Source organism: Cyprinus carpio, chromosome B16, assembly GCF_018340385.1.
Source record: "Cyprinus carpio isolate SPL01 chromosome B16, ASM1834038v1, whole genome shotgun sequence".
NCBI classification, from domain to species: Eukaryota; Metazoa; Chordata; class Actinopteri; order Cypriniformes; family Cyprinidae; genus Cyprinus; species Cyprinus carpio.
In genome coordinates this window covers 13342849-13363252 of record NC_056612.1, presented here as the reverse complement: position 1 = coordinate 13363252, position 20404 = coordinate 13342849, and the positions used below count along the sequence as shown (strand labels likewise).

Below are 20404 nucleotides of genomic sequence, written 5' to 3'. Positions count from 1 at the left end.
AGGAAGTCCTTTCAAACACCACACCAAAGAAACCCGTTTTAAAACACCAGAGATGGCTTTTTATTGACTTCATAGTACATTGAATCACATATTTAAGGCAGTGCTACATAACTGATATGAAACCTCTAAACATATCTCACATGATGTAGCTTCTTGTGCATGATGTGAAAAATTACGAGAGAATTCAATCGGATGTGCCCATAAACTATAATGGCACATTAGTTTCTTTTTCCCCTCTCCGTTGTAATTATTTATTTATTGTTTTTCATGAGTTACATGGTTGTTTGAGAGGGGATGATTATGATTTCCTTGGAAAATTCAGCTTATATTACTTCTGGTTTAAAGTGAGAATGTAACAATATGTAAAAGTGATCATCTTAATATATGTTCTTGGTAATATTGTGAACAATTCCTCTGAAACAACTTTCCTTTTACTAAGACAGACCACACAGGCTACAGAATGCAAAGTCAGGTTCTGGAAGTAAAAATCCCACTCAATTTCTCCATACGGGAACTGGTTTTTAATGCTAACTTAATATACCATCAAGGACAGACCTACTGTGAGCTACGAGGTTGTTACAGATTTCTGTTGAAGCACTCAACCTGCATTATTGAGACTTGTTTTTAGTGAAAATCTAAATCACTCACGACTCTTACAGAGAAATCTCCAATAATCAGAGAATCGTGATAAGCAAATGGTGCCAAAAGAACACTTCACCACCTGCACATTACCATGAAGCACTGCCAAAACTGAATTAGAGTCAGTCTCACTAAACTCTCAAATGACTTAAATATTTGTATAATATGCATACTTTGCCATAAACATGAAATATATCACTTCTATATATAATCAACATCTTTAAAGTCAATGGTTTTATATCTCCGCATTATTTTTAATTCCATTATGTCATTCACAATCCATATTGGAAGTACAGTCTTGCACCTTTTGTCTGATTTTCAAATACTTTTTTGCTTCAAATGAAAGTTTGTAATGTTGTAAATAACCTTGTTGATTTGGTTCATGTCTTGACTTTATTTTAGACCCCTTTTGGAAAAAAGAATGGGAAAAATACTTCAGAAATTAAGCCCGCTGATAAAGTGGGCGGACACTGTTGCGCTATATTGGATAACGCTAACCATTGATTAGCCAATTAGCTATCCACACACTGACTTTGCAAATTTGCATTCAGTCAGACTATATTCTGCGATAGAAAGACAATTTTTCACACTTGTCCTTAAAAACACACTTCCTTAATTTTTCCTGTTGAGTATTCACTTTCATTATCAAATTAGTCAAAAATACAGAAGTAAACCTGGTAGCAACACTGACTTCAGGACATATTTAAAAATGTTGTTATCATCTAAAAACCCAAACCCTCCTGATAGTTGCGGTTCATAACCAAGACGCTAGCCATGGGTTGTTAGCGTAGCGATACATCAAACAAACCTGTGTGGCGTGTTTTTTAATTGCTTATCAAACTAAAAAAATGCCATGAAAGCACCAAGCTTATTTTTCAGTACTTCATCATACATGTCCTAAATTGTGCTTTCCATTAACTCAACATGAAAACACCACACACACACCAGTCACTGTGGTAAGTGCTAGCTCTCCGCTAACCAAAAAAGACCCCCGAGAAGAGCTATATGGCCATGATTTAGAAGTATAAAGCTAATAAGAAGCATAACAACACGCTCGGAATAGAATTACGTAGGTTTTCACGAACACCTCAACAGATGTTGAGTCAGATTTACAAAAACGACCATCTGATAATTAGTGTAAATTATAAGGTAACACTGCAGAGGTGTTTCCAGATAACAGCTGACGTCATTGCAGTCTGCTGTTGCCATGGAACACGGAGCGATATGAAACAAAACACTATAAACAAATCATGTGAATTATATTTAACTCTTCAAAATAATTGCAGTCATTCATTAAGCTCAAATAAATGCTACACAAAGTGCGATAAAGGCAGCGGTAGGCGGCTGTAACCTTTGTATGCATGAGAGAGAGGCTACTGCAAGCATGTCACGATGCCGGTTACTAAATTAATGACTACATACATCACAGCTTATTCCAGGATCAGAAGCTAATGATTGTTTTTATGGTAGAGGACATAGCATTCCCAGAGCCCTTGTGAATGGCTGCGTTGAGCTAATGAGAATAATACTGTACAAACAGCACTGGAAGAAAGAGGTACAGCCAGAAACGAAGAGCCACTGGACCACAAAACCTCACAGTCTCAATCAGAGTGCCCAAACAGATGTATTCATTCATATATCCACATGTGTCTATCTACATGTTATGTACATTCACATGGCTTGCCCACGTGTTCTCACCAACGGCCACACCGAAGCCCGCGGGATTTGATTATCATGCTCGGAAGAGTCAGCTCTTCAAAGATTGACCACTGGTATCCTGCAGCGTGGGGTAAAGAGATGAAGAAAGAGACGGCAACTTAAATTAATAAGAGTCTCACTCTATTATCGACTCTGAGATTAATTCTGAAATGCACAGAGCAGCAGGAAAGGGTCTGATTTCATGGATGGCACGCTTTCTTTCGCTCTCTGCATCTCTCCTGTTGAAATATTCACAACAATTGAGGAAAAACCTCCACAACAATGCCTAACTGGCTGTTTTGTATTGCAAGGCATTACCACTGATCTAACAGCACTAACATACTGATGTACACACAGAGTCAGCATACATACAAACGTTATCTGCATTTTTAAAATTAAATAGTTAATTCAATTAATTGAACACATTTTCAATGAATGCACATTTTTAAAAGAATCTGACCAATTTTGTAACAAAAAAGACAAATATAATATTTTAGTCATTAAGTAATTAGGTTTAAACCTCATCAACACATTCAACTGTATAAACAGTTATCACTAAAATAATAAATAGATAAAAAAACAGGTACATTTTGCATCACTAAATGAGTTAATGGAAGAATAATAATGTAATATTACTATTAATTAAAAACTTCATTTACCAATTACTTGTTTAATATATGTATATATTTATTATTTATTTACATACATATATCTAACCATTATAAATGCAGAGCCTAAAATGAAATTATTTAAAATTCAGTGTGTGTGATAACTGCAGGAACTAAAATACCGGTTTAATATTTATTTTATATTAAATGACTCTATAAAGGAATAATAAATTAATATTTATTAATGTATTTCCAACAATATATGCAGGAAAGAAAATACAGTAAAATCAAGTTCAAATAGTTAGGCCACTTATTGTACATTTTCCACTTAGTTTTTCGTGTTATGAAAAAATAGGCCTAGCATTTTAATCTTATCATTTATTTTATGTAATAATAATTTAAACTTCAAATTATCATTTTATTCTTGCAACAATATATTAATACATAATACACAGTGATTTTATATAGGTATATACATAATCTTTCCCTAAACCTAAACATTCTTCTTTTGCTGAATAGAATACCTTTTGAACGTTTTGACTTTTTAATAAGGATCCACAGACACCCTGACGTGATTTTTAACGAACAAATCAGTCATTTAACATAGCCCCTAGTTGTGTTTATTTATTTGTTGGGAACATTTTCTTTTATTTATGTTGTTCCCTTTGCCAAGGCTTAGCAGTCTTGTTATCTCTGGCTTTCCCTTTTTCACACAACACGCACACACAAAGAACTAAAACCAGTCTTGGCACCCTGTCCCACAGGCTTACAGGCACAAGCACGCTACCTCTCTCTGTCGGCGAAGGATGGAGTGCTGTGCAGTGTCTGCCTGCTGTCCTCCTGAGCTATGGAGCGAGGGATGGCGAGGGAGAGAGGCGGAGGACGCTGCGAGAGACTGCGGTCGTAACTGAATGAAAGAAAGAGAGAGAGAGAAAGAGAGTGAGAGATTAGGACGACAGCCAGTGAACGAATCGAGAATATAGAGACTGAAGAAGGTGAGAAAGAGGCATGAAAAGGGAGATTAAAGAGTAGAACGGGAAAGAAGGCAAACACTTCAGTGACACTGACGGGAAGTTCATTCACTCGCTTGTTTAATTTAATAGACCGCCTTCAGCGAAAGAAAAAAGCGGGGGAAATTAAAGCACACGAAAGAGAGAGAGAGAGAGACGCTAAAATATTCAGTTAAAATCATATTTGTCCAGCAACCATGAGGAAGACAAAGTGTCGCAGACGCGGTGTGACGTCCCATGTAATATTAATACCCCTCACCTACTCGCACTTATCTCCAGTAACTCAGGAGCGAGTTTACGGCACCTCTGCTCTGATGGGATGACGGACGGAGGGCTGGGGGTTGTTAAATGAGCGAGAGGATGTCTGTCAAGGCAAGTGTGTGAAATGCAGAGATTAATTGCGGAGATGTAGCTTGTGTATGCAATAAAATCGCCCTCGGCTCCCTCAGATGAACGTCGGTCTGATCTTACGTGAGCGCCGGCCTCATATTAACATAAACCTGTCGGGAGTTTGCGATGTGACAGTTTTAAACCTCTCTATCGATCTTACAAACAAGCTCACAAACATTCTCATAATGTCTGATTTGTAGTATCTGCACCATTGCTTTGCCGCAGCATAAAAATGATGTGATTGGCTGATAAAACATAACTATTTTATGAGTTGGCGATTTCGTATATGAATTTGTGATTCGTACAGAAACATTCCTCTTTTAGAATGTAAGATTGAAGGTCCACCCCTAAAGCCGAAAGGATACTTCACTTGTCTGCTAAGTTTAGTTTGATTCCAAGGGCCTGAAGAGGGAGAGGGGCCCAAACACGAATTCTATCGAGGGCGCCGCAGCTGGCCCGTGTACTGTCTGTGCTATGTAATTTTCGTCAACACACTTCGGTGATGTCTGCGGGCATAATAGCACTTGTGCATGTAAATGAAAATAATGATTTGAACACATCTATCCACACTAACAACTAAACTACACTTGGAAAGGCTTGCACTGCCAACTGTGCGTGGAAAAATAAGTATACCTGGGCCTTAAACCTATCCACTACTTTGATAGCATTTGTGAACACATGCATTTGACTCATGCGAACTAGAAAGTTTCCAGTGCCCAATGTCTGCACTATTTCTCTCCAGAAGTCATAAAATGTCTTCAATTAGAGTTGCGGGTATCTCTTAACCCCCTCACACAAGTACTTGTCATCATGGCTGTCTATTGTTGTTGTTGCGCTTTTGTTGTTGTTTTATCTCTTGTGATTTTTTATCGACTATGAAACAGCAGGCCTTGCCATCTTGTGGACAAACTAGTGCAAAAAAAGCTGAGCGTGGTTAGAAAAATCAGGCTTCACGTAGGCCTACAGTATGTATGTACGCATACTATGTTGATGACATAATGTATGTCAAAGCGAACAACGCATACCCTAGTATACACGTAAAAGAGAAGTGTTTGACATGTTGCAATGAAACTGAATTCAGCGAAGGGAAGGTTCTAGCATAAACTAAGGCAGGTAGTAATAAATCACACTCATAACCTGTCACCCCAGTATTTATAGTTACTCTCAGGATGATATGGTCCGTTCCTCAGCTCTATATCATTTTAATGATCATCTATGCGATCGAATGCTGCCGTCCGAGTAAATATAAATGCATTCCTGTGCCTGATGGCCCTCGACGCTCCGGGCTACATTTCTAATTAAACCAGCACAATAAAACACTGTAAGGTGTCCACACTGTTAGTGTCTGCAGAGTCAGAATATCCATAGATGGCATTTTTAACAGTTCTGCAGGGAACTCTTACTGAACAGAAGAATCCTCGACTGAAAGTTTGTGGAAATCTGTGGTGTGAACCCATTATGACACACTGACTGTTCAGTCACTCACACAAGGAAGCAAGCTGTCTCAAGGGATGTATGACAAAACCATGCAGGCAGAGGAGTGGTGAAATGTCTCACCAGAGTTTAGCAGAGATGACGACCGCAGAGAGAATCAGCAGAGATGAGATCGTCACTGTCACATAAAACTGTGGGTCCACTGAAGAAAGAAATAGCACAGGAGAAATATAATTAGACAAAGTGAGGGGACACTTTGAACAGATGTTTGAATTAAACCTATGTGATGTTAAATTCTACTTTGAATTGGAATGATAGGAAGGGGATGTGCAGAATTGCAATTCAAATTAATTCAACACAGTCACACAACAGAAATAGGGCCATAAAAACAATAGACATGGAAGAAGACGTCTCCCCTTTAAATGTGGGTTTTTAATGACTGATTACTAAATGTTTTCGTATGGACCCACAAAATCTTGAATATTTGTTTACATCCTTGACAAGAAAATCTATTTGGTTGGATTTTTTAAGACTTTGAATTTTTTTTTACATTCTATCAAATAAAGCTCCTTTCATCATGGTTCACTTAAAATAAGAAAATAATTTAAATGTGTGTATAATAATTGTAACATATTTAATTAAATCTCATAATATATGTAATTATATATAAAATGCAATGAAAAAATATTTAATATAATTATATATAAATTATTTGTATAAATATGCATATCAAATATTAAATAAAATGTAAAATATACAAATGTATACTTACATTTCAAACATCAAATAACAGTATCACCTAATCTGAAAATATTGTGTGTGTATGATGTCATGAACAGCAGTTGTATGAAATCCATTCTTAAAAACATCATGCATTCCTCAAACCGTAGAGCATTGCAACACCAAGGTCATGGGTTGAATTCCCATGCTGTGCATTAACCCAGTGTAACATATATCTTGAAAGGCAATGCAAGTTGCTTTTGATAAAAAGTGTCTGCCAAATGCAGAACTCTGAATTCTGGCCTGTTTGCTACCTCAATTCAAATGCAAGAACTGAAATGGAATTTCATTCCCAGTTCGCTTCCAAATGGCCCACATGCCTATAAAAAAGCAATTAAAGGAAACATTAAGATGTAGAAAAAGTGTGAAGAAAGACTTGCAACAAGGAGCTGTTTCAGGAGAGAAGAGCGAGAGAAATGTGAGGGCGAAAAGGGTGGGCAGAGTGTCATAATCAGGTAAAATTGTATTGATTGGATTGATGCCTGCCTCCTGCTCAATAGGAGAGAAATCTAAGCTCTCCTCAGGCGCAGATTTTCTACTATGAGGAACCAGCATGAGCCTAGAGCCCTGTCAGCGATGCAGCTCTCAGATAAAGAACTCATTTCATGGATACCAACCTTCCTCGGTGCCCTGCTCTTCTGTCTCTATCTTGTCCCTCTCTCCTGTAGTCGGGCGTTGCGTTTGATTGGCGGCCGCGCTTCGACGGTGCGACCAGTCCTCGGGCGTAGTCACCCTCAAACCCTCCGTCTCCAGACTGGACAGCAAGTGATGGGTTTCGTCCTCCAGGGGCTGCGTGGGACCCCAGTCCACTGCCCACAGCTGAGTGGTGCTGGCCTGCGCCGTGACTGGCATCTGCTTTTCGCCCAACTCCTCCCACTTCCTGTCATCTGTGTCACCAGTGGCAGTGCAAAAAATTACAGTGACCAGCAGGAAGCTCCAAAGGGGAATGAATCCAATGTGGGGAGAGATGGAGCTGGGGAAGGAGAGACAAAGCAACGAAAAGACGGAAGGAGGGATTGAAAAGGAAAAGCTAGAGATTGGAAAAAACACATAACTGAGAGGCGTGAATCGAGCACAGATGGAAAGAGACTTAAAGCAGAAGCTGATGCAACCCAACAGGCTGCAGGAAACTAACTGGTCAGATCTGAGAGCACAGTGCAACCAAAACAGTCTGTTCGGCACTCTCGCTTTGCCTTACCATTGCTTCATCGCTTCAGCCTGTTCACTGACTCCTCGCCGCTCCAATCATCTCTTAAATGAGAATGACATAAAGAGAAGGATGAGAAGAGAAACAGAGCTGGAAGGGGGAGGGTTCAGTCTTGACACTGACTAAAAGACCATAAACAGATGGCTGTAGTGGAGAAATACCCTGCTGGCTCAGAGACAACACAAATAAAAACACACACGTACTGTAAGCATGCACACTCATCCGGATCAAAAAGGATCACACTCATCAAGAACCAAACCACAAGATCCACAGAAAAACACATATGCAAACACACCTGTGGATGCGTTCCACCGTGTCAAGCCTCTTCCCGAGCCGTCAAACAAAACTCAACATCTGTATCCAGATTTACGGCACACTCTGACTTCCAGGCAACACTCACAAATACACCTACACACAGTTGGAAACATGCAGATTCAAACTCTCAAGACAGATATCGGCTCACATGCCTACCTCATGCCACTGAAGAAGGGAGTGGGAGAGAGACAGAGCGCCTGGAAGTAGGGAAAAGCATTGGTTGCCGTAGCGACAGAGACAAGTAGAAATTGCACGAGTGAGAAATAGAGTGCGGAAGAGGGAGGGAGAGAGAGAGAAAGAGTGAGAGAGAGCCAGAGGAGGGAGGGAGGAAAGGAGGATTGGAGGAAAGATTGAAATACTAATTATGCATCTTAACTGGTTCAAATTAAATAGGCAGCGAGGAGAAAATAAATGAATTTTGAAGGCGAAAATAGCCGGACGGAATAAAAGAAGCGGCTTATTAATATTCCGAAGACCAGCTGAAGTAAATAAAAAGTATTCGGAAAGGACAAATGAAAAGAGGCAGCAGCAGGAAAATCGATATACATTAATGTAGCGTTGGACGGGAGCCCTACATGATGAACAACGCTATATATATTTATAGACAGAAGTGTCAGCGATGAAAAATACTCTTGCACGTACACAGACATAACATGGTAGGTTTTATTGGATCAATGTTTACATAGAAAACAGTCTGCTGTTTCTCTCCTCCTTCTGTTTCTTCCCTTCTGCCAGTCAATCTGTTCCACTTCAGTCCCTTCGCGTGATTTCTTGCACTCCATCGTCTCCCCTTGACCTTGCCTTTGCTTTCTCTTCCTTTCCAGTTTGTTCTTTTTAACCCTCCTCAATCTCCTTCCCCTCGCTCTCTCTTTTTTTTCATTTACCCCTCCTCTCGCTCACTGAAGAACACAACGCAGCCATGAAGAAATCGCAGGTTCCTCTGTTTCAGATGCATCCTGGGGTATGGAGTCTTCATCATCGTCCACTGGAGGGAAAAAAACGATATTATCGTAAAGGCTGTCAAATGTTTTATAGCATCACTTTTTAAATGTTGTTAACTCATTTATTTGAGAACATTGCAAAATAAAGTCCATAAAGTGTGTGAAAAAGTTGTTTTTATTATTAAATTACTGCAGATTTTCTTTGGACTGGAATTTTTCAACATAGGTTAAAAATCATCTTTGGCTCTCTCTCTTACCCTCACTTTGTTCGTCTTCTGAGTCTCTGTCGGATTCCAGAAGACTATCTTCTAATCGGTTGTCTCGTCTCACTGTGACATCGCCTCTAGAGGAAAAACAACAGAAGACCATCAGTGCAGGCCACTTGGGTCACACTGTTTACAAGGACAGAAGGATGTTTAACTCAGCCTGAAGCAAAAGGCAAAGCTGCTCTGCTGACAACAGCGCGCCATCAATGGGATTGGAATGACTTCATTATACAAACTGCTTTTGAAGTAGCAAGTATATCATTAAGAGTTAGGCAGAGGCAGATCAACTTAAAAATCTTCTTTATATCTGGCTTAAGGTGTCACATTAGCAGCATTTCAATGTATTGTCTATTTTCAATAGTGAAGCGAAACATGAAAATATGACTGGATTTATTATATGAAAGTTTGCCAAACAATGTTAAGTGTGACTGCACCCAAGCTGGCGTTGGGCCCAGTGCAAGAGAGGGAGCGGGGCCCCCCCATCAGTCCTTTCATGGTCCCGTTCCAGGTTAGGGGGTGGGGGGTTACCCCCTCAGTCTGTTCACGATTACATTTGTCCCACTCGGTTGTCCCATTCCAGGTACCCCTCGATTCATTAGCGATCACGTTTGTCCCATTCTGTTCATTCATGATTGTGTTCCAGGTCCCCCCTCGGTTCGTTTGAGATCATGTTTGTCCCATTGCATTCTTTGTGATCATGTTCTAGGTACCCCTTGGTTCGTTTGCGATCACGTTTGTCCCACTCGGTTAGTTTGGATCACGTTCCAGGTCCCACTCGGTTCATTTGCGACCAATTTTTCCAACTTGCCTCGTCTGTGATCGCGTTCCAGGTCCCACTCAGTTCGTTTACATATGCGTTTGTCCCTGTCAGTTTGTTTGTGATCGCATTCCAGGTCCTCATCGGTCCTCATCCTCATTCCGTTCCGGGTCCTCATCGGTCCGTTCATGATTGTGTTGGTTAGGTGGGGGGGGGGTGTCCCCCTTGGTCCATTCGCCGCAGGGCCTGGTACGGCCACACCAGTTGCACCACCCTAATGATGGCCCTAACTGCACCTTTAGTTGTTCAGCAGTTACTCCTGGTGACCCAACACAGCACCAAAATTGTTTAAGTGTTCTGCATAAAAAATAACTGCTTAAACCAGCATAATCTGGTTTTAGTTGGTTAAATCTGATGGTGTTTAGTTGGTTTTGCTGGGGGACCAGCTTAAAAGTGTTTAAAACCACTCCAAAAGCCAGCCTGATCAGTCAAGCCTGACCAGGCTGGAAAACCAGCTAAGACCAGCAAACCAGGTTAGGCTGGTTTAAGATGTTTTTTTCCAGTAGTGTTTACAAACGTAAACACAAATGTCCTTGAAATTAAACATTGTTATTAATACTGACATAAAATGTTGGCCTCTGCTTAATTTGGATAGGTTCCAAGTGTCAGAATATTGAAAGCAAAGTCTTTGGTTTTGGTTTTTACATTGGACATCGAGTAGTGGCCCAAAACAGCACCAAAACTCTTTATTGCTCTGTTGAAAAACCCAATTAAACCGGTCTAAGCTGGTTTTAGATGATTTAATCTGGTCTTCCATGCAGCCCAGCTGAAAGGTGCCCAAAACTACTGGAAAACCAGTGCACATACCAGACAAGGCTGTGAGACCAGTTAAGACCAGAAACTAACAGCTATGTAAGCAAAAAATGTCCTTGAAATTAAACATTGATATTAATATCGCCATGAAATGTTGGCATCTGCCTAATTTGGATAGCTTCCAAGTGACAGATTAAGCTCCAAAATACAAGCTGCAGAGTCTTTGACATCAACAACAAATTAAATGGGAATCGTTTTCTCTCCCGTTTAAAAACCTAAGTCTTTTTTCACAAATCTAAAAATGCAGAATTATATGGCTAGTTGCATTTGATTATTTGCATCCAACATTTTTTTCCTGTAACCCACCAGCTGAGACCTGCAGCTCTAGACAGAATTGTAGTTACAAAGTAATCAATATTTTTTACACAAAGTGATCATCGGCTCGGCATCTAGCACTCGATGTGAGCTACGACTCTCATTGTCAATTAAACTGTGCCCGGAGCATTTCTGCAGACTTCTCATTAATAAGCATCCCAAAGATACTATATTCCAGCCAGTATCTCATTACTAATGTACATATTGATATACTGACTAAATGAAACATTGAGCAGAGTGTCTTATATTAGTAATTATGTGTCAGAGAATGTCTACGAATTGATATATACAGTAATACATTATATAAAGTAGGTTGTGAAGGGATAAGTAATGGGCAGAAAGGGTTGTGAAGCACATCTCTTAGAGAAAGTGAATTTGAGATACATGAAATAGACCTCTACATCTGGAAAAAAACACACCTCTTTTTAAAACTTCCAGGAAGCTGCTCCCAAACAATGAGGTTACGACCCCCTGTGACCCAACGATGGTCCCCGCTTGCTGTTAGCCACGCAGCAAAACAAAGAATCCTGGGAAGATCTGAAGAAGTGAGTGAAACCAGGTATTTGCACTGGGGAAGTGAGAACACTGAAAGTGTGAGAGAAAGAAAAAAAGGTGATTATACAACTCACAGTTTTCAAAGGTGTTAAAATAAAATTGATGTTAAATTCACTCACGGTTAATTGTGCTCTCTCCGTTAATAATGTCAAAACAAGAGCCAATCAAAAGGCCGGGTATTTGATTGACGCAATCTGTGACACCAGCAGTGCTGCTGTGATTGGTTAGTCTGGTCATCACGCCTGCACATGATTGGAGAGAGCAAATATGCATCATTAGGGGCACTTTCTAACATTTATCCACTGAAACACAAATAAACCATAAACAATAAGTAATTAAACTCAAATAATCTGTCTATTTATAGACTCCATACTTACTCTGTCAATAGCTGCCGACTTTGCTGTGTGTTTTATGCCACTAATACCAATTTTTTTTTTTTGTCTGTAAGAAGCTCATTAATTCTTTGAGAGCTCCAGCTACGAGTTGTTTGATGAACTGGGGTCATTATGAATCTCAGCGCTCTCGATTAGAGTGTCACATCATGGTGTGCTCCTACCAGTAACTCTGATTTATCTGATGTAATTGTTTACAGGTTTTTTTTTTCTTTTGAGATAATGGCCTTTAGCACAAATATCCTGTGAGAAAACGGGATTAAAATGAGAAAGTGGCTGATGTTTTTTTTTACATTTTCCTCTGCCCTGGGCAAACAGCCCCCACTGCTGTCTGTGTTCTCTGAGCCACTGGGACTTTAACACAGATTATATTTGCAGCTCTGAGCGAACAGACTCAGTCAAGATGTATTCCATTAATAAATCTGTTAAATAGCCCTGAGTCAAAGAACAAATGAAGGTCCATTGGGGGTTGTAAAATATTTATTGCGACAGAATCCTGCATATCTATAAGAGGTGCTTTATAAAATAAGATGTTGACTAAATATTTGTGCTGATGGCAGATCATAGGATTATGTTGATTTAACATGTTTATTTGGTGTGCATAAGTACAAAAAAAATTTGGGCCTATTCATCTGCACACTTTTATCTAATGTCTTTGAAATATCTTTTTCTAGTTTTCCTAATTTGAGGGATGCTTTTATCAAATATTTGACATATGAGATTAACAGTGATTTATTCGATTGTAAATTTAAGTAAATATATTTAAATATACATAAAGTTAATATTATTTATACATATAATTATTACTGTTAGTCAGTCAAGGTTTTTTTTTTAAGATCAAAAATATTTTTGAGCAGTTCTATAACAGCAAGGAGGCAAAGGGGGCAGTGTCTCCTCAAAATATATTGGATGCGTAAAAAAGTGCTCTTTCAGGTATTACTTTAATCAGCATATTTGTGATATTTGGCTTAAATTGATTGCTGTTAAACTTTTTAACTTTATGAAGGACAATATTTTCCTAACCTGAATAAATGTAAATGTCACTATTTACATCAAATTCTAAAATTTGATCAATACATTAAGTAAGAATAATAAGACACTATATGTTTGTTACTATTCAAATGAAATCAGTATCAACAAACTCCATCTTTCCACTACACAGGAAACACAGAAGCTGCATCGAAAGTGCCATTTAGATGTATTTACTCAGACTGTTTAATGAAGATAAGAGGTTCCATAAATTAATTTAATCAAAACTGCAAATGTATAAATAATGTTTTTGATTAATGTTTTACTTTTTTTATTGACATACAAATATGAAATGTTGGAAAAATGCAATGATACTTTTAAATATGAAATTAAACCATCAGTAGGTGGTGGCAAATCACTTTCTTAATGAGTGAATCACTGATTCAACCGATTCGTTCTAACGGCTGATTCATTCAATAAATAGAGCAAGTGACTTTCTTTATGAATGGCTCACTGAGTCATTGACTCGTTTTAAAAATAATGAAACATCCAGTAAATGAACTACTCTTATACTCTCGACTTTTCTACAACTTCGTAAATTAGAACTATTTTCATTAGCGAAATGGAGCAAAAATGATCAATACTGTGTCTAAAATGTAAGTCAGTTAATATCACTTGTTTACTGAACTAAAGTTGTATAAAATCAATATCACATTTGCAATCATGCTAAAAGTAGGGAAAACATCACTCTTGGTCATTTGATGTTGCATATATTATATAGAATATTTATATTTTTTCTACCGCAGTTTGTTTGTTCATGTTTGTTTCTTTGTGTGTGCTGTTGCTCTTATAGTCTTGATTTCTCTGCGAGTCAGACCAGCTGCACGAGCCTCAGCTGATGCGACCTTGATACTGTCAATACATTATCTGTTATTAGTCACCGTTTACACTGAAAGTAATAAAATCAGAATCATTCTCAAAAAAATTTCCGTGCTGCCCTAGTTATTGTTTGTTATTAAAATTTTAATCAGGTTACTTGTCTGGTCAGGCAAGTAAAATTCTCTTTCACTTGCCCCTTCACAAAACCCACTAGTCCTGGACAAGCGGACAAGTGTTAATGTGGAGCCCTGCACCTCTTGTGTTCATGCTCATTCCATCCGTTTGAATGAACAATATAATGATGTAAATAGGAAAACTAATTTAAAAAGTAAGTAAAAAACTTGCACACTTGGGGGCCGATGCCAATACCGATATTAAAAAATAAAAAAACCAATAAAACCAACAAATATTCCAAAATTCTATACTATAATACAATACAGTATAGTCAAAATCGTTAAACTTTTTATATATATTGGCGACAGGCTCATATCAGCTGATAATATTGGATAAACAATATATCGGTTCGGGCTAAAAAAAATAAAGATGTACCTATCAATAATAAACAGATCTCTAATGAATCACAATGTCTGTGACCAATATTTACCGAAATCATAAAAAAGAATATCTTAACATGAGAAAACATTTAACATTTCAATTTCACAAAGAAATATGCATCATTTTGTCTGAGAAATAATAAAAGGACACCATTTCATTTAGAATTTGTCTTAAATCTCATTTTCTAAAATAATTAATATATAAATAAATTGTAAGAAAATCGTATGGTGTAATTTGTATTGTGAATTTTATTGCATCGTAAGTTTATTGAATCGTTACATCCCGATATGCTACTAGTTTTTGCTGATCATTTTATCCGGGCTAGTTAAATTCATTTTGGGCTACCAAAACCTGAAGAATGCCTGCCCGAAGGGCTACCAGGGATTTTGTGTGCCCTGTATATATATATATAATTATTAAATTAATAAATATAATCCTAATCCTAATTCATATTAATATTAAACTTAGATAAAAATGTATTCAATATTTTACCTGTTCTCCAATTTAGGATTCGTATGCTGGCCTTTCCACACGAGAGGAACACACGGTCACCGCGGGGGCTCAGAATCAGCCTCCCGTTCACCCCGTCATCCCCACCGCACCCTGTGACTTCTGCCCCCCAGATGTGCAACCTGCGGAGGGGCTCCGTCCATTCATCGGACACCTCCCACACACACACACATCCCTCTGCGGAGCCGCTGAACAGCAGAGGACCCTGGGACTGTGGAGAGAACGAAGGGTAAATGCCACTGTGTTTCCATGACAACTTGTGCCAACTAACAGTATTAAATATGGAAAGAGAGTCACCGCTGTTTGATGCTACAGTATTTTGTTTCTTATCTCAACCTATTTCTTATCTCAATTGCTACATGATCTATTTATTTCTATTCTGTATCTATTGATTTCTTTATATTATATTGCTCTGTCCAGTTTCATTTCACAAAATTCATTAATCACTAACTAAAAAGAGACAGAGATTGCATTAGAAAAATGTTTAAATGTTGGCATTTAATAGCTTGTAGATCTCTGTGAACTTTAGACTGTGTTTAAAGATCGCGAGGACAAAACTGCTCTCAAGGGATTCCTCTCCAGGCAACACTTCAGCTTTGAGCGGAGGCACAATCTTTTTTTTTTAACATGTGCTGCTCTAAAGGGCAGACTCTGAATGTTCTAGATGCCAGCACAGTTCTGTTGCCATGGCACTCGCCCACCTGTAGTGTGGTGACTGCATCCAGGTGTGCGTTCTCTGACTGACAGTTCTCCAGCGAGCTCCAGCTCCACACCTGCAGCTTCCCAGCATCTAGTATAAGATCAATAACACTGAGCCTCAGATGCACCTGATATGTCAAGACTGATGCAAGGCATGGTCAACTCAACCTCACTCTCACACACACGGATACCTACCTGAACCTGTAACAATGAAGCCCTCTCCTTCAGGAATGAAGCACAGGCTTGAGACTGCATTGAATGTGTAGATGGATTTGATGCACTGACCTGCAGGAATAACAGCATGTGATGCAAACCCCAAACACACTTGAGTTTAATTCACCCTCATTGGCAGGGGATGAAAAAAGCTGTGGTGTCCAAAAAAACGAGTGAGTAGTACCCTCTCCACCAGTTATATAATGACAGAGTCAGATAATGGACACTCAGAACAACAGCACATCTACTGTACACGCTCTATCCTTTACCATTTGAATTTTAAAAATATTTAAAATGGTTACTTTTAATTTGACAATACATTTCTAATGCTACATTACATTTTAAGCAGGAACCCCCAACTGCTCTCTGGGCGCCGCAGCATAAATGGCTGCCCACTGCTCCGGGTGTGTGTTCATGGTGTGTGTGTGCACTTTGGATGGGTTAAAAGCAGAGCACAAATTCGGAGTATGGTTCACCGTACTTGGCTGTATGTCATGTCACTTGAGTCAAGTCACTAACTTTAAAGGCATTCGTCACAATCACAACAGAAGGATTTAATTAGCTTTATTAATTTTGCAGCAAAAGATATATGATTACATAATTCATTTTGACTAGTTATGCTTTTTTTATTTCCTAATACGCAGAAAAAAAAATTTCCCAACTGATTCATCATTCTATATCAAACACCACACAGGTTTCAAATAGCTTCACGAAAATAAAATATTCACTTCAAAATTTGTATATAACAAATATGTAATACACTAAAGCCACACAGTTTTAGTAATGACTGTAATAACAAATATAATTATATTACAATTTCATAGTGTTGTGATATTTTTGTCTGTACTAGTCTGTGAAATGGCAGTTTTAGATCATAAAAATCAGCATATATTTATAATAAACAACCATAAGTATGAGATAGGTATGATTTCTTTTATGTTTTTGAAAGGCCCTTTTGCTCACCAAGACAGCATTTATTTAATCAAAAATACAGTAAAACATGAATACTGTAAAGTATCACAATTAAAAATAACTGTTTTCCATTTATATATATACACTTTTTTTTTTTTTTTTTTATGAAATCATTCTAATGCTGATTTGGTGCACAATAAACATTTTGGAACTTCAGACGAGAATTAATTTCAAGTCTAATTAATTAAATAGTTTTGTATTTGCATTCCTCCTTATAATCAAATTAGTATTCAACAGTTCTACCTTATAATTTAAAGGACATTCATAATTCTTAAGCTGCTCAACCTTTATTTGAAAATGATTGCTTAGGCCACACATTCACGTGTGTGTGTGTGTGTGTGTGTGTGTGTGTGTGTGTGTGTGTGTGTGTGTGTGTGTGTGTGTGTGTGTTTGTGTGTGTGTTTGTGTGTGTGTTTGTGTGTGTAAGAGAAAGACTCACCCGAGCTCAAAGCCCAAATTCTCACACAACAGTCTGTGGAACCACTTAAAATAAATCTTTCCTTGTCAGCCAAGTCAAATACACGTGCTGTGGAAAAACAGATCAAGAGAATGAAAGTTTAAGACAGAGAACAAGAAATAAAGAGTGATTTCAGGACATGAGAAAATTGAGAACGAAGGACAAAGGAAGTGAAGAACAAATGCACTGACAAAACAGCAAGACAAGGAGTGATGGAGAGCAAAAGGGACAGATGGAAAGGAGGGCATAAGTAGCTGGAACAATAGAGGTGAGAGAAAAGACAGAGCATAAAGGATGGGTGAACAATCGCGGGTACATCTGTATCAGCCGGCTGGCCTCGTCAACAGGATCAATTATTCTTTACTTTCCCAGGCTTGAGAGAGTGTGTGTCTGTGTGTGTGTACCCAATCTACTGCAGTACTCTGGAGGTGGTGCACTGAGACAGGTGACTCCACCGCTGTGACCTCCCAAATTGCGCTGCTCCGTTGCCGTGGGAACGTGCCACACTTTAACTGTTGTATCTCGTTAAATTGGAAGAAACAGTTGGTGAAGAGCAGAGAAGAGAGAGAGGCGTTAACGGATACGTCAGCAATTTCACAGTCAGTTAGAGTCATAAACTGTTTACTCTTTCCGGTACCTGCCAGAAATCACAAGATTGTCGACGGCGACCGCACAGGTGATGATGTCACTATGACCCTCCAGAGTTCTGAGACGAAACTTGGCCTTTTCCCATGCTTGTTTGCGAGATTTGAACTCGGGATCTGCAGCGTATGAAGACAAGCAAACGGTTTCATACAAACTGAGGTCATGTTTTTTTTCCTCTCCCATGAATGCTGATAAACTAACCATATGTTATATCATCGCATGAGACAGCCATAAGGCAGAACTTCCTGTGAAAGACAAGCAGGCTTGAAATCCACATCTGTGCGAGTAACTGTAATTGTGTGTGTGATTAGTGCACTAATTTGACCTTCTTGTTCTTCTGCACTGGGGCTGACGGGGAGATGCGTCGCTCCTCTGCCATCTGTCTGGCTTCCATCGCTTCTTTCATTCTCTCGTCTCTCCTCTCGAGCAATCTTCAGCGCAGGACGACAGGCAACGACAAGTGGCTCTGTGACCTCCTCGCTATCATGAAAAATAAACATCAACAAGCAAAAAAATATCACTGTGAATTATTCTCATGCCTGACCATACTGCTTGTCTTGTTATACCTTTGTTGTAACAAGTATATTATTAAATAACAATGTGTGAGAGAGAAAGCCCGGGTGTGGGAGTTCAAGGATAGAGTTTTTAAAGAAATATGATGAATCAATTCTGCCTAGATGCCAGAGAGCAGAAGACTTGCCATGAGCAGAGGTCTAGAGTTTAATCTTACGCGCCCTGGCCGTCTCGATCTCTCTCCTTCCCTACCTAGTCCCTCATTCTTACACTTGTCTTTTCATTTTATCCTCCTCCTTTCCCACAATCCCTTGAGTTTGCTGGGGGCCAGAATGCTGCAGAAGAAGCTCAGCCAATCTGGAGCGAAGCTCCGCCTTCTTCGAGACCTACAAAGAGTGATGTGTGATAATCATAAAGGACAAAATTTTAATTATGGTTTAACTGAATACCTTAGTTATCCTTAAAATGATGTGTTTCTAATCAGTGAATCATTCTTGAGTGATTTTTTTATGTGTGATCTGAACTGAACATACATGGTCTCTACTAAAGAGTCAATGTGCAAAAATGCTTCACTGTTCTGAGTGCAGAAGTAACACAAAAATGTAACGCGAGTGAATATGAGCATGATAATTCTGTACCTTTATTTTTTCCTCGGGAGTGAGGGAAATTTTGATCTCCAAGTTTTCAATTTGCCTTAACTTCTTTTGGAGTTTCCTCACCTCCCCCATCTGACTTCAGTGTGTAAACAAACTCAGTGCCGATGTAAATTCAAACTGCAAGGATTCTTCGTCTGGTCACTGAGCTCTTTTTTAGACGTGCGTGCTTTCATCGATGTTTTTATATGAAGTGATTCCACGGTTGATAGCTAGACAAGGGTTAACGGATTTGTTGTTTTTCTACTCCAGACTACGCTCACGGATACTGTAAGTAGACGTGTCCGCGAACCTCCTCAGCCGGAAATCAACGGCTGTAAGAAGTGACCTCATCTGAAGGAAGCATGTCTGTGAATCTCTCTGGCGACATCGCGCGGATTCAGCAGAACGCTTTTCGTTTGTTGCTCCTAGTGTAAACATTATTAATATAAATGACATTTCTTATCGCTGAGAAGCGACAGCGACACATTAAGATATTTAAACAAGCAAATTTATTTTTGATCAGAAAATTTCTCTAAAAAGGTTTTATTTTTATTAAACTTTGAAAATATATATAAAATGGTTCAGACAGTTCTCATTTTTGACAGTGAAATAAAAAAAGAAATACAACAGTAACTACATAGCATACATAATGAATAAAGCATAATTGGTCAAAATAATAAACAAAAATGTACAAATGAAATGAAAAATAGGTGTACGTAGGCCTAGATTCAAATATAAAACAGAATTTAATATGTCGTAGATTTCCATAGTACTTATGGCAACTTAAGGGGAGACACTGCAGGGAAAAACTGTTTTTCTCATGCACCTGTCAAGTTTGAGATTTTGGACTTTTTGCTTCATTAAGAGGTTTTTTTCCCTTCTTCTTTTTCAGACTAGTGGAAAGGAAACATTCAAAAGACACTGTTAAGTGTTTATTTTATAGCTGTCTGTGTCAATAGATTTCAATTACAATACATATTTTTAATGACCGTTTTCTCAAAGTGAGTTTTTTCTCCTACACTGAGCCAAAAATCTCCACTTCAGTAGCATTTTATGGAGGACTAAACCTGCAAAAACAATCAATCAATAAATAAATAAGCAAATAAATAAATAAATGTGTGTGTATAAATACATCCATTCTTGGATGAAATGATGAAAATATAAAAAAACGTGTAAT

At 38.5% G+C, this 20404-nt stretch overlaps 2 protein-coding genes across 4 annotated transcripts; both read right to left on the bottom strand.

Moving 5' to 3' along the window:
* Positions 1 to 261: 261 nt before the first annotated feature.
* LOC109053793 (PILR alpha associated neural protein) lies at positions 262 to 8590 on the bottom strand. 3 transcript variants are annotated; one of them, XM_019071106.2, is made up of 6 exons: positions 8238 to 8590; positions 7758 to 7810; positions 7177 to 7532; positions 5903 to 5981; positions 3733 to 3852; positions 262 to 2416 (listed from the first exon to the last, which is right to left on the bottom strand). In XM_019071106.2, exons 2-6 carry the CDS (start codon positions 7766 to 7768, stop codon positions 2395 to 2397), a joined length of 588 nt encoding a protein of 195 aa, XP_018926651.1. In that variant the 5' UTR covers positions 7769 to 7810; positions 8238 to 8590; the 3' UTR covers positions 262 to 2394. The 3 variants fall into 3 exon arrangements, with proteins under 3 accessions (XP_018926651.1, XP_018926649.1, XP_042596788.1); XM_019071104.2 differs by lacking the exon at positions 8238 to 8590 and adding an exon at positions 8062 to 8231; XM_042740854.1 differs by lacking the exon at positions 262 to 2416 and having other exon boundaries at positions 3729 to 3852.
* Positions 8591 to 8730: 140 nt separating this feature from the next.
* si:ch211-154o6.3 (uncharacterized protein LOC563854 homolog) lies at positions 8731 to 19639 on the bottom strand. The gene is made up of 13 exons (XM_042740853.1): positions 19231 to 19639; positions 18863 to 18978; positions 18405 to 18559; positions 18072 to 18195; positions 17839 to 17960; positions 17417 to 17503; positions 15988 to 16077; positions 15795 to 15883; positions 15076 to 15304; positions 11908 to 12030; positions 11653 to 11818; positions 9280 to 9365; positions 8731 to 9066 (listed from the first exon to the last, which is right to left on the bottom strand). Exons 1-13 carry the CDS (start codon positions 19318 to 19320, stop codon positions 8978 to 8980), a joined length of 1566 nt encoding a protein of 521 aa, XP_042596787.1. The 5' UTR covers positions 19321 to 19639; the 3' UTR covers positions 8731 to 8977.
* Positions 19640 to 20404: the final 765 nt, after the last annotated feature.

Bases quoted from the DNA above. Each gene is read 5' to 3' on its own strand.
- si:ch211-154o6.3 (XM_042740853.1), bottom strand. From the start codon at position 19,320: ATGGGGGAGGTGAGGAAACTCCAAAAGAAGTTAAGGCAAATTGAAAAC. The intron at 18,560-18,862 runs GTAAGAATGAGG...TTTTCATGATAG, and splicing joins GATAAAATGAAAAGACAAGT to CGAGGAGGTCACAGAGCCAC. The intron at 11,819-11,907 runs GTGAGTGAATTT...TCACACTTTCAG, and splicing joins CGGAGAGAGCACAATTAACC to TGTTCTCACTTCCCCAGTGC.
- LOC109053793 (XM_019071106.2), bottom strand. The intron at 5,982-7,176 runs GTTGGTATCCAT...TTCTTTCTTCAG, and splicing joins AGAGCAGGGCACCGAGGAAG to TGGACCCACAGTTTTATGTG. The intron at 3,853-5,902 runs GTGAGACATTTC...TCTTTCATTCAG, and splicing joins GTCATCTCTGCTAAACTCTG to TTACGACCGCAGTCTCTCGC.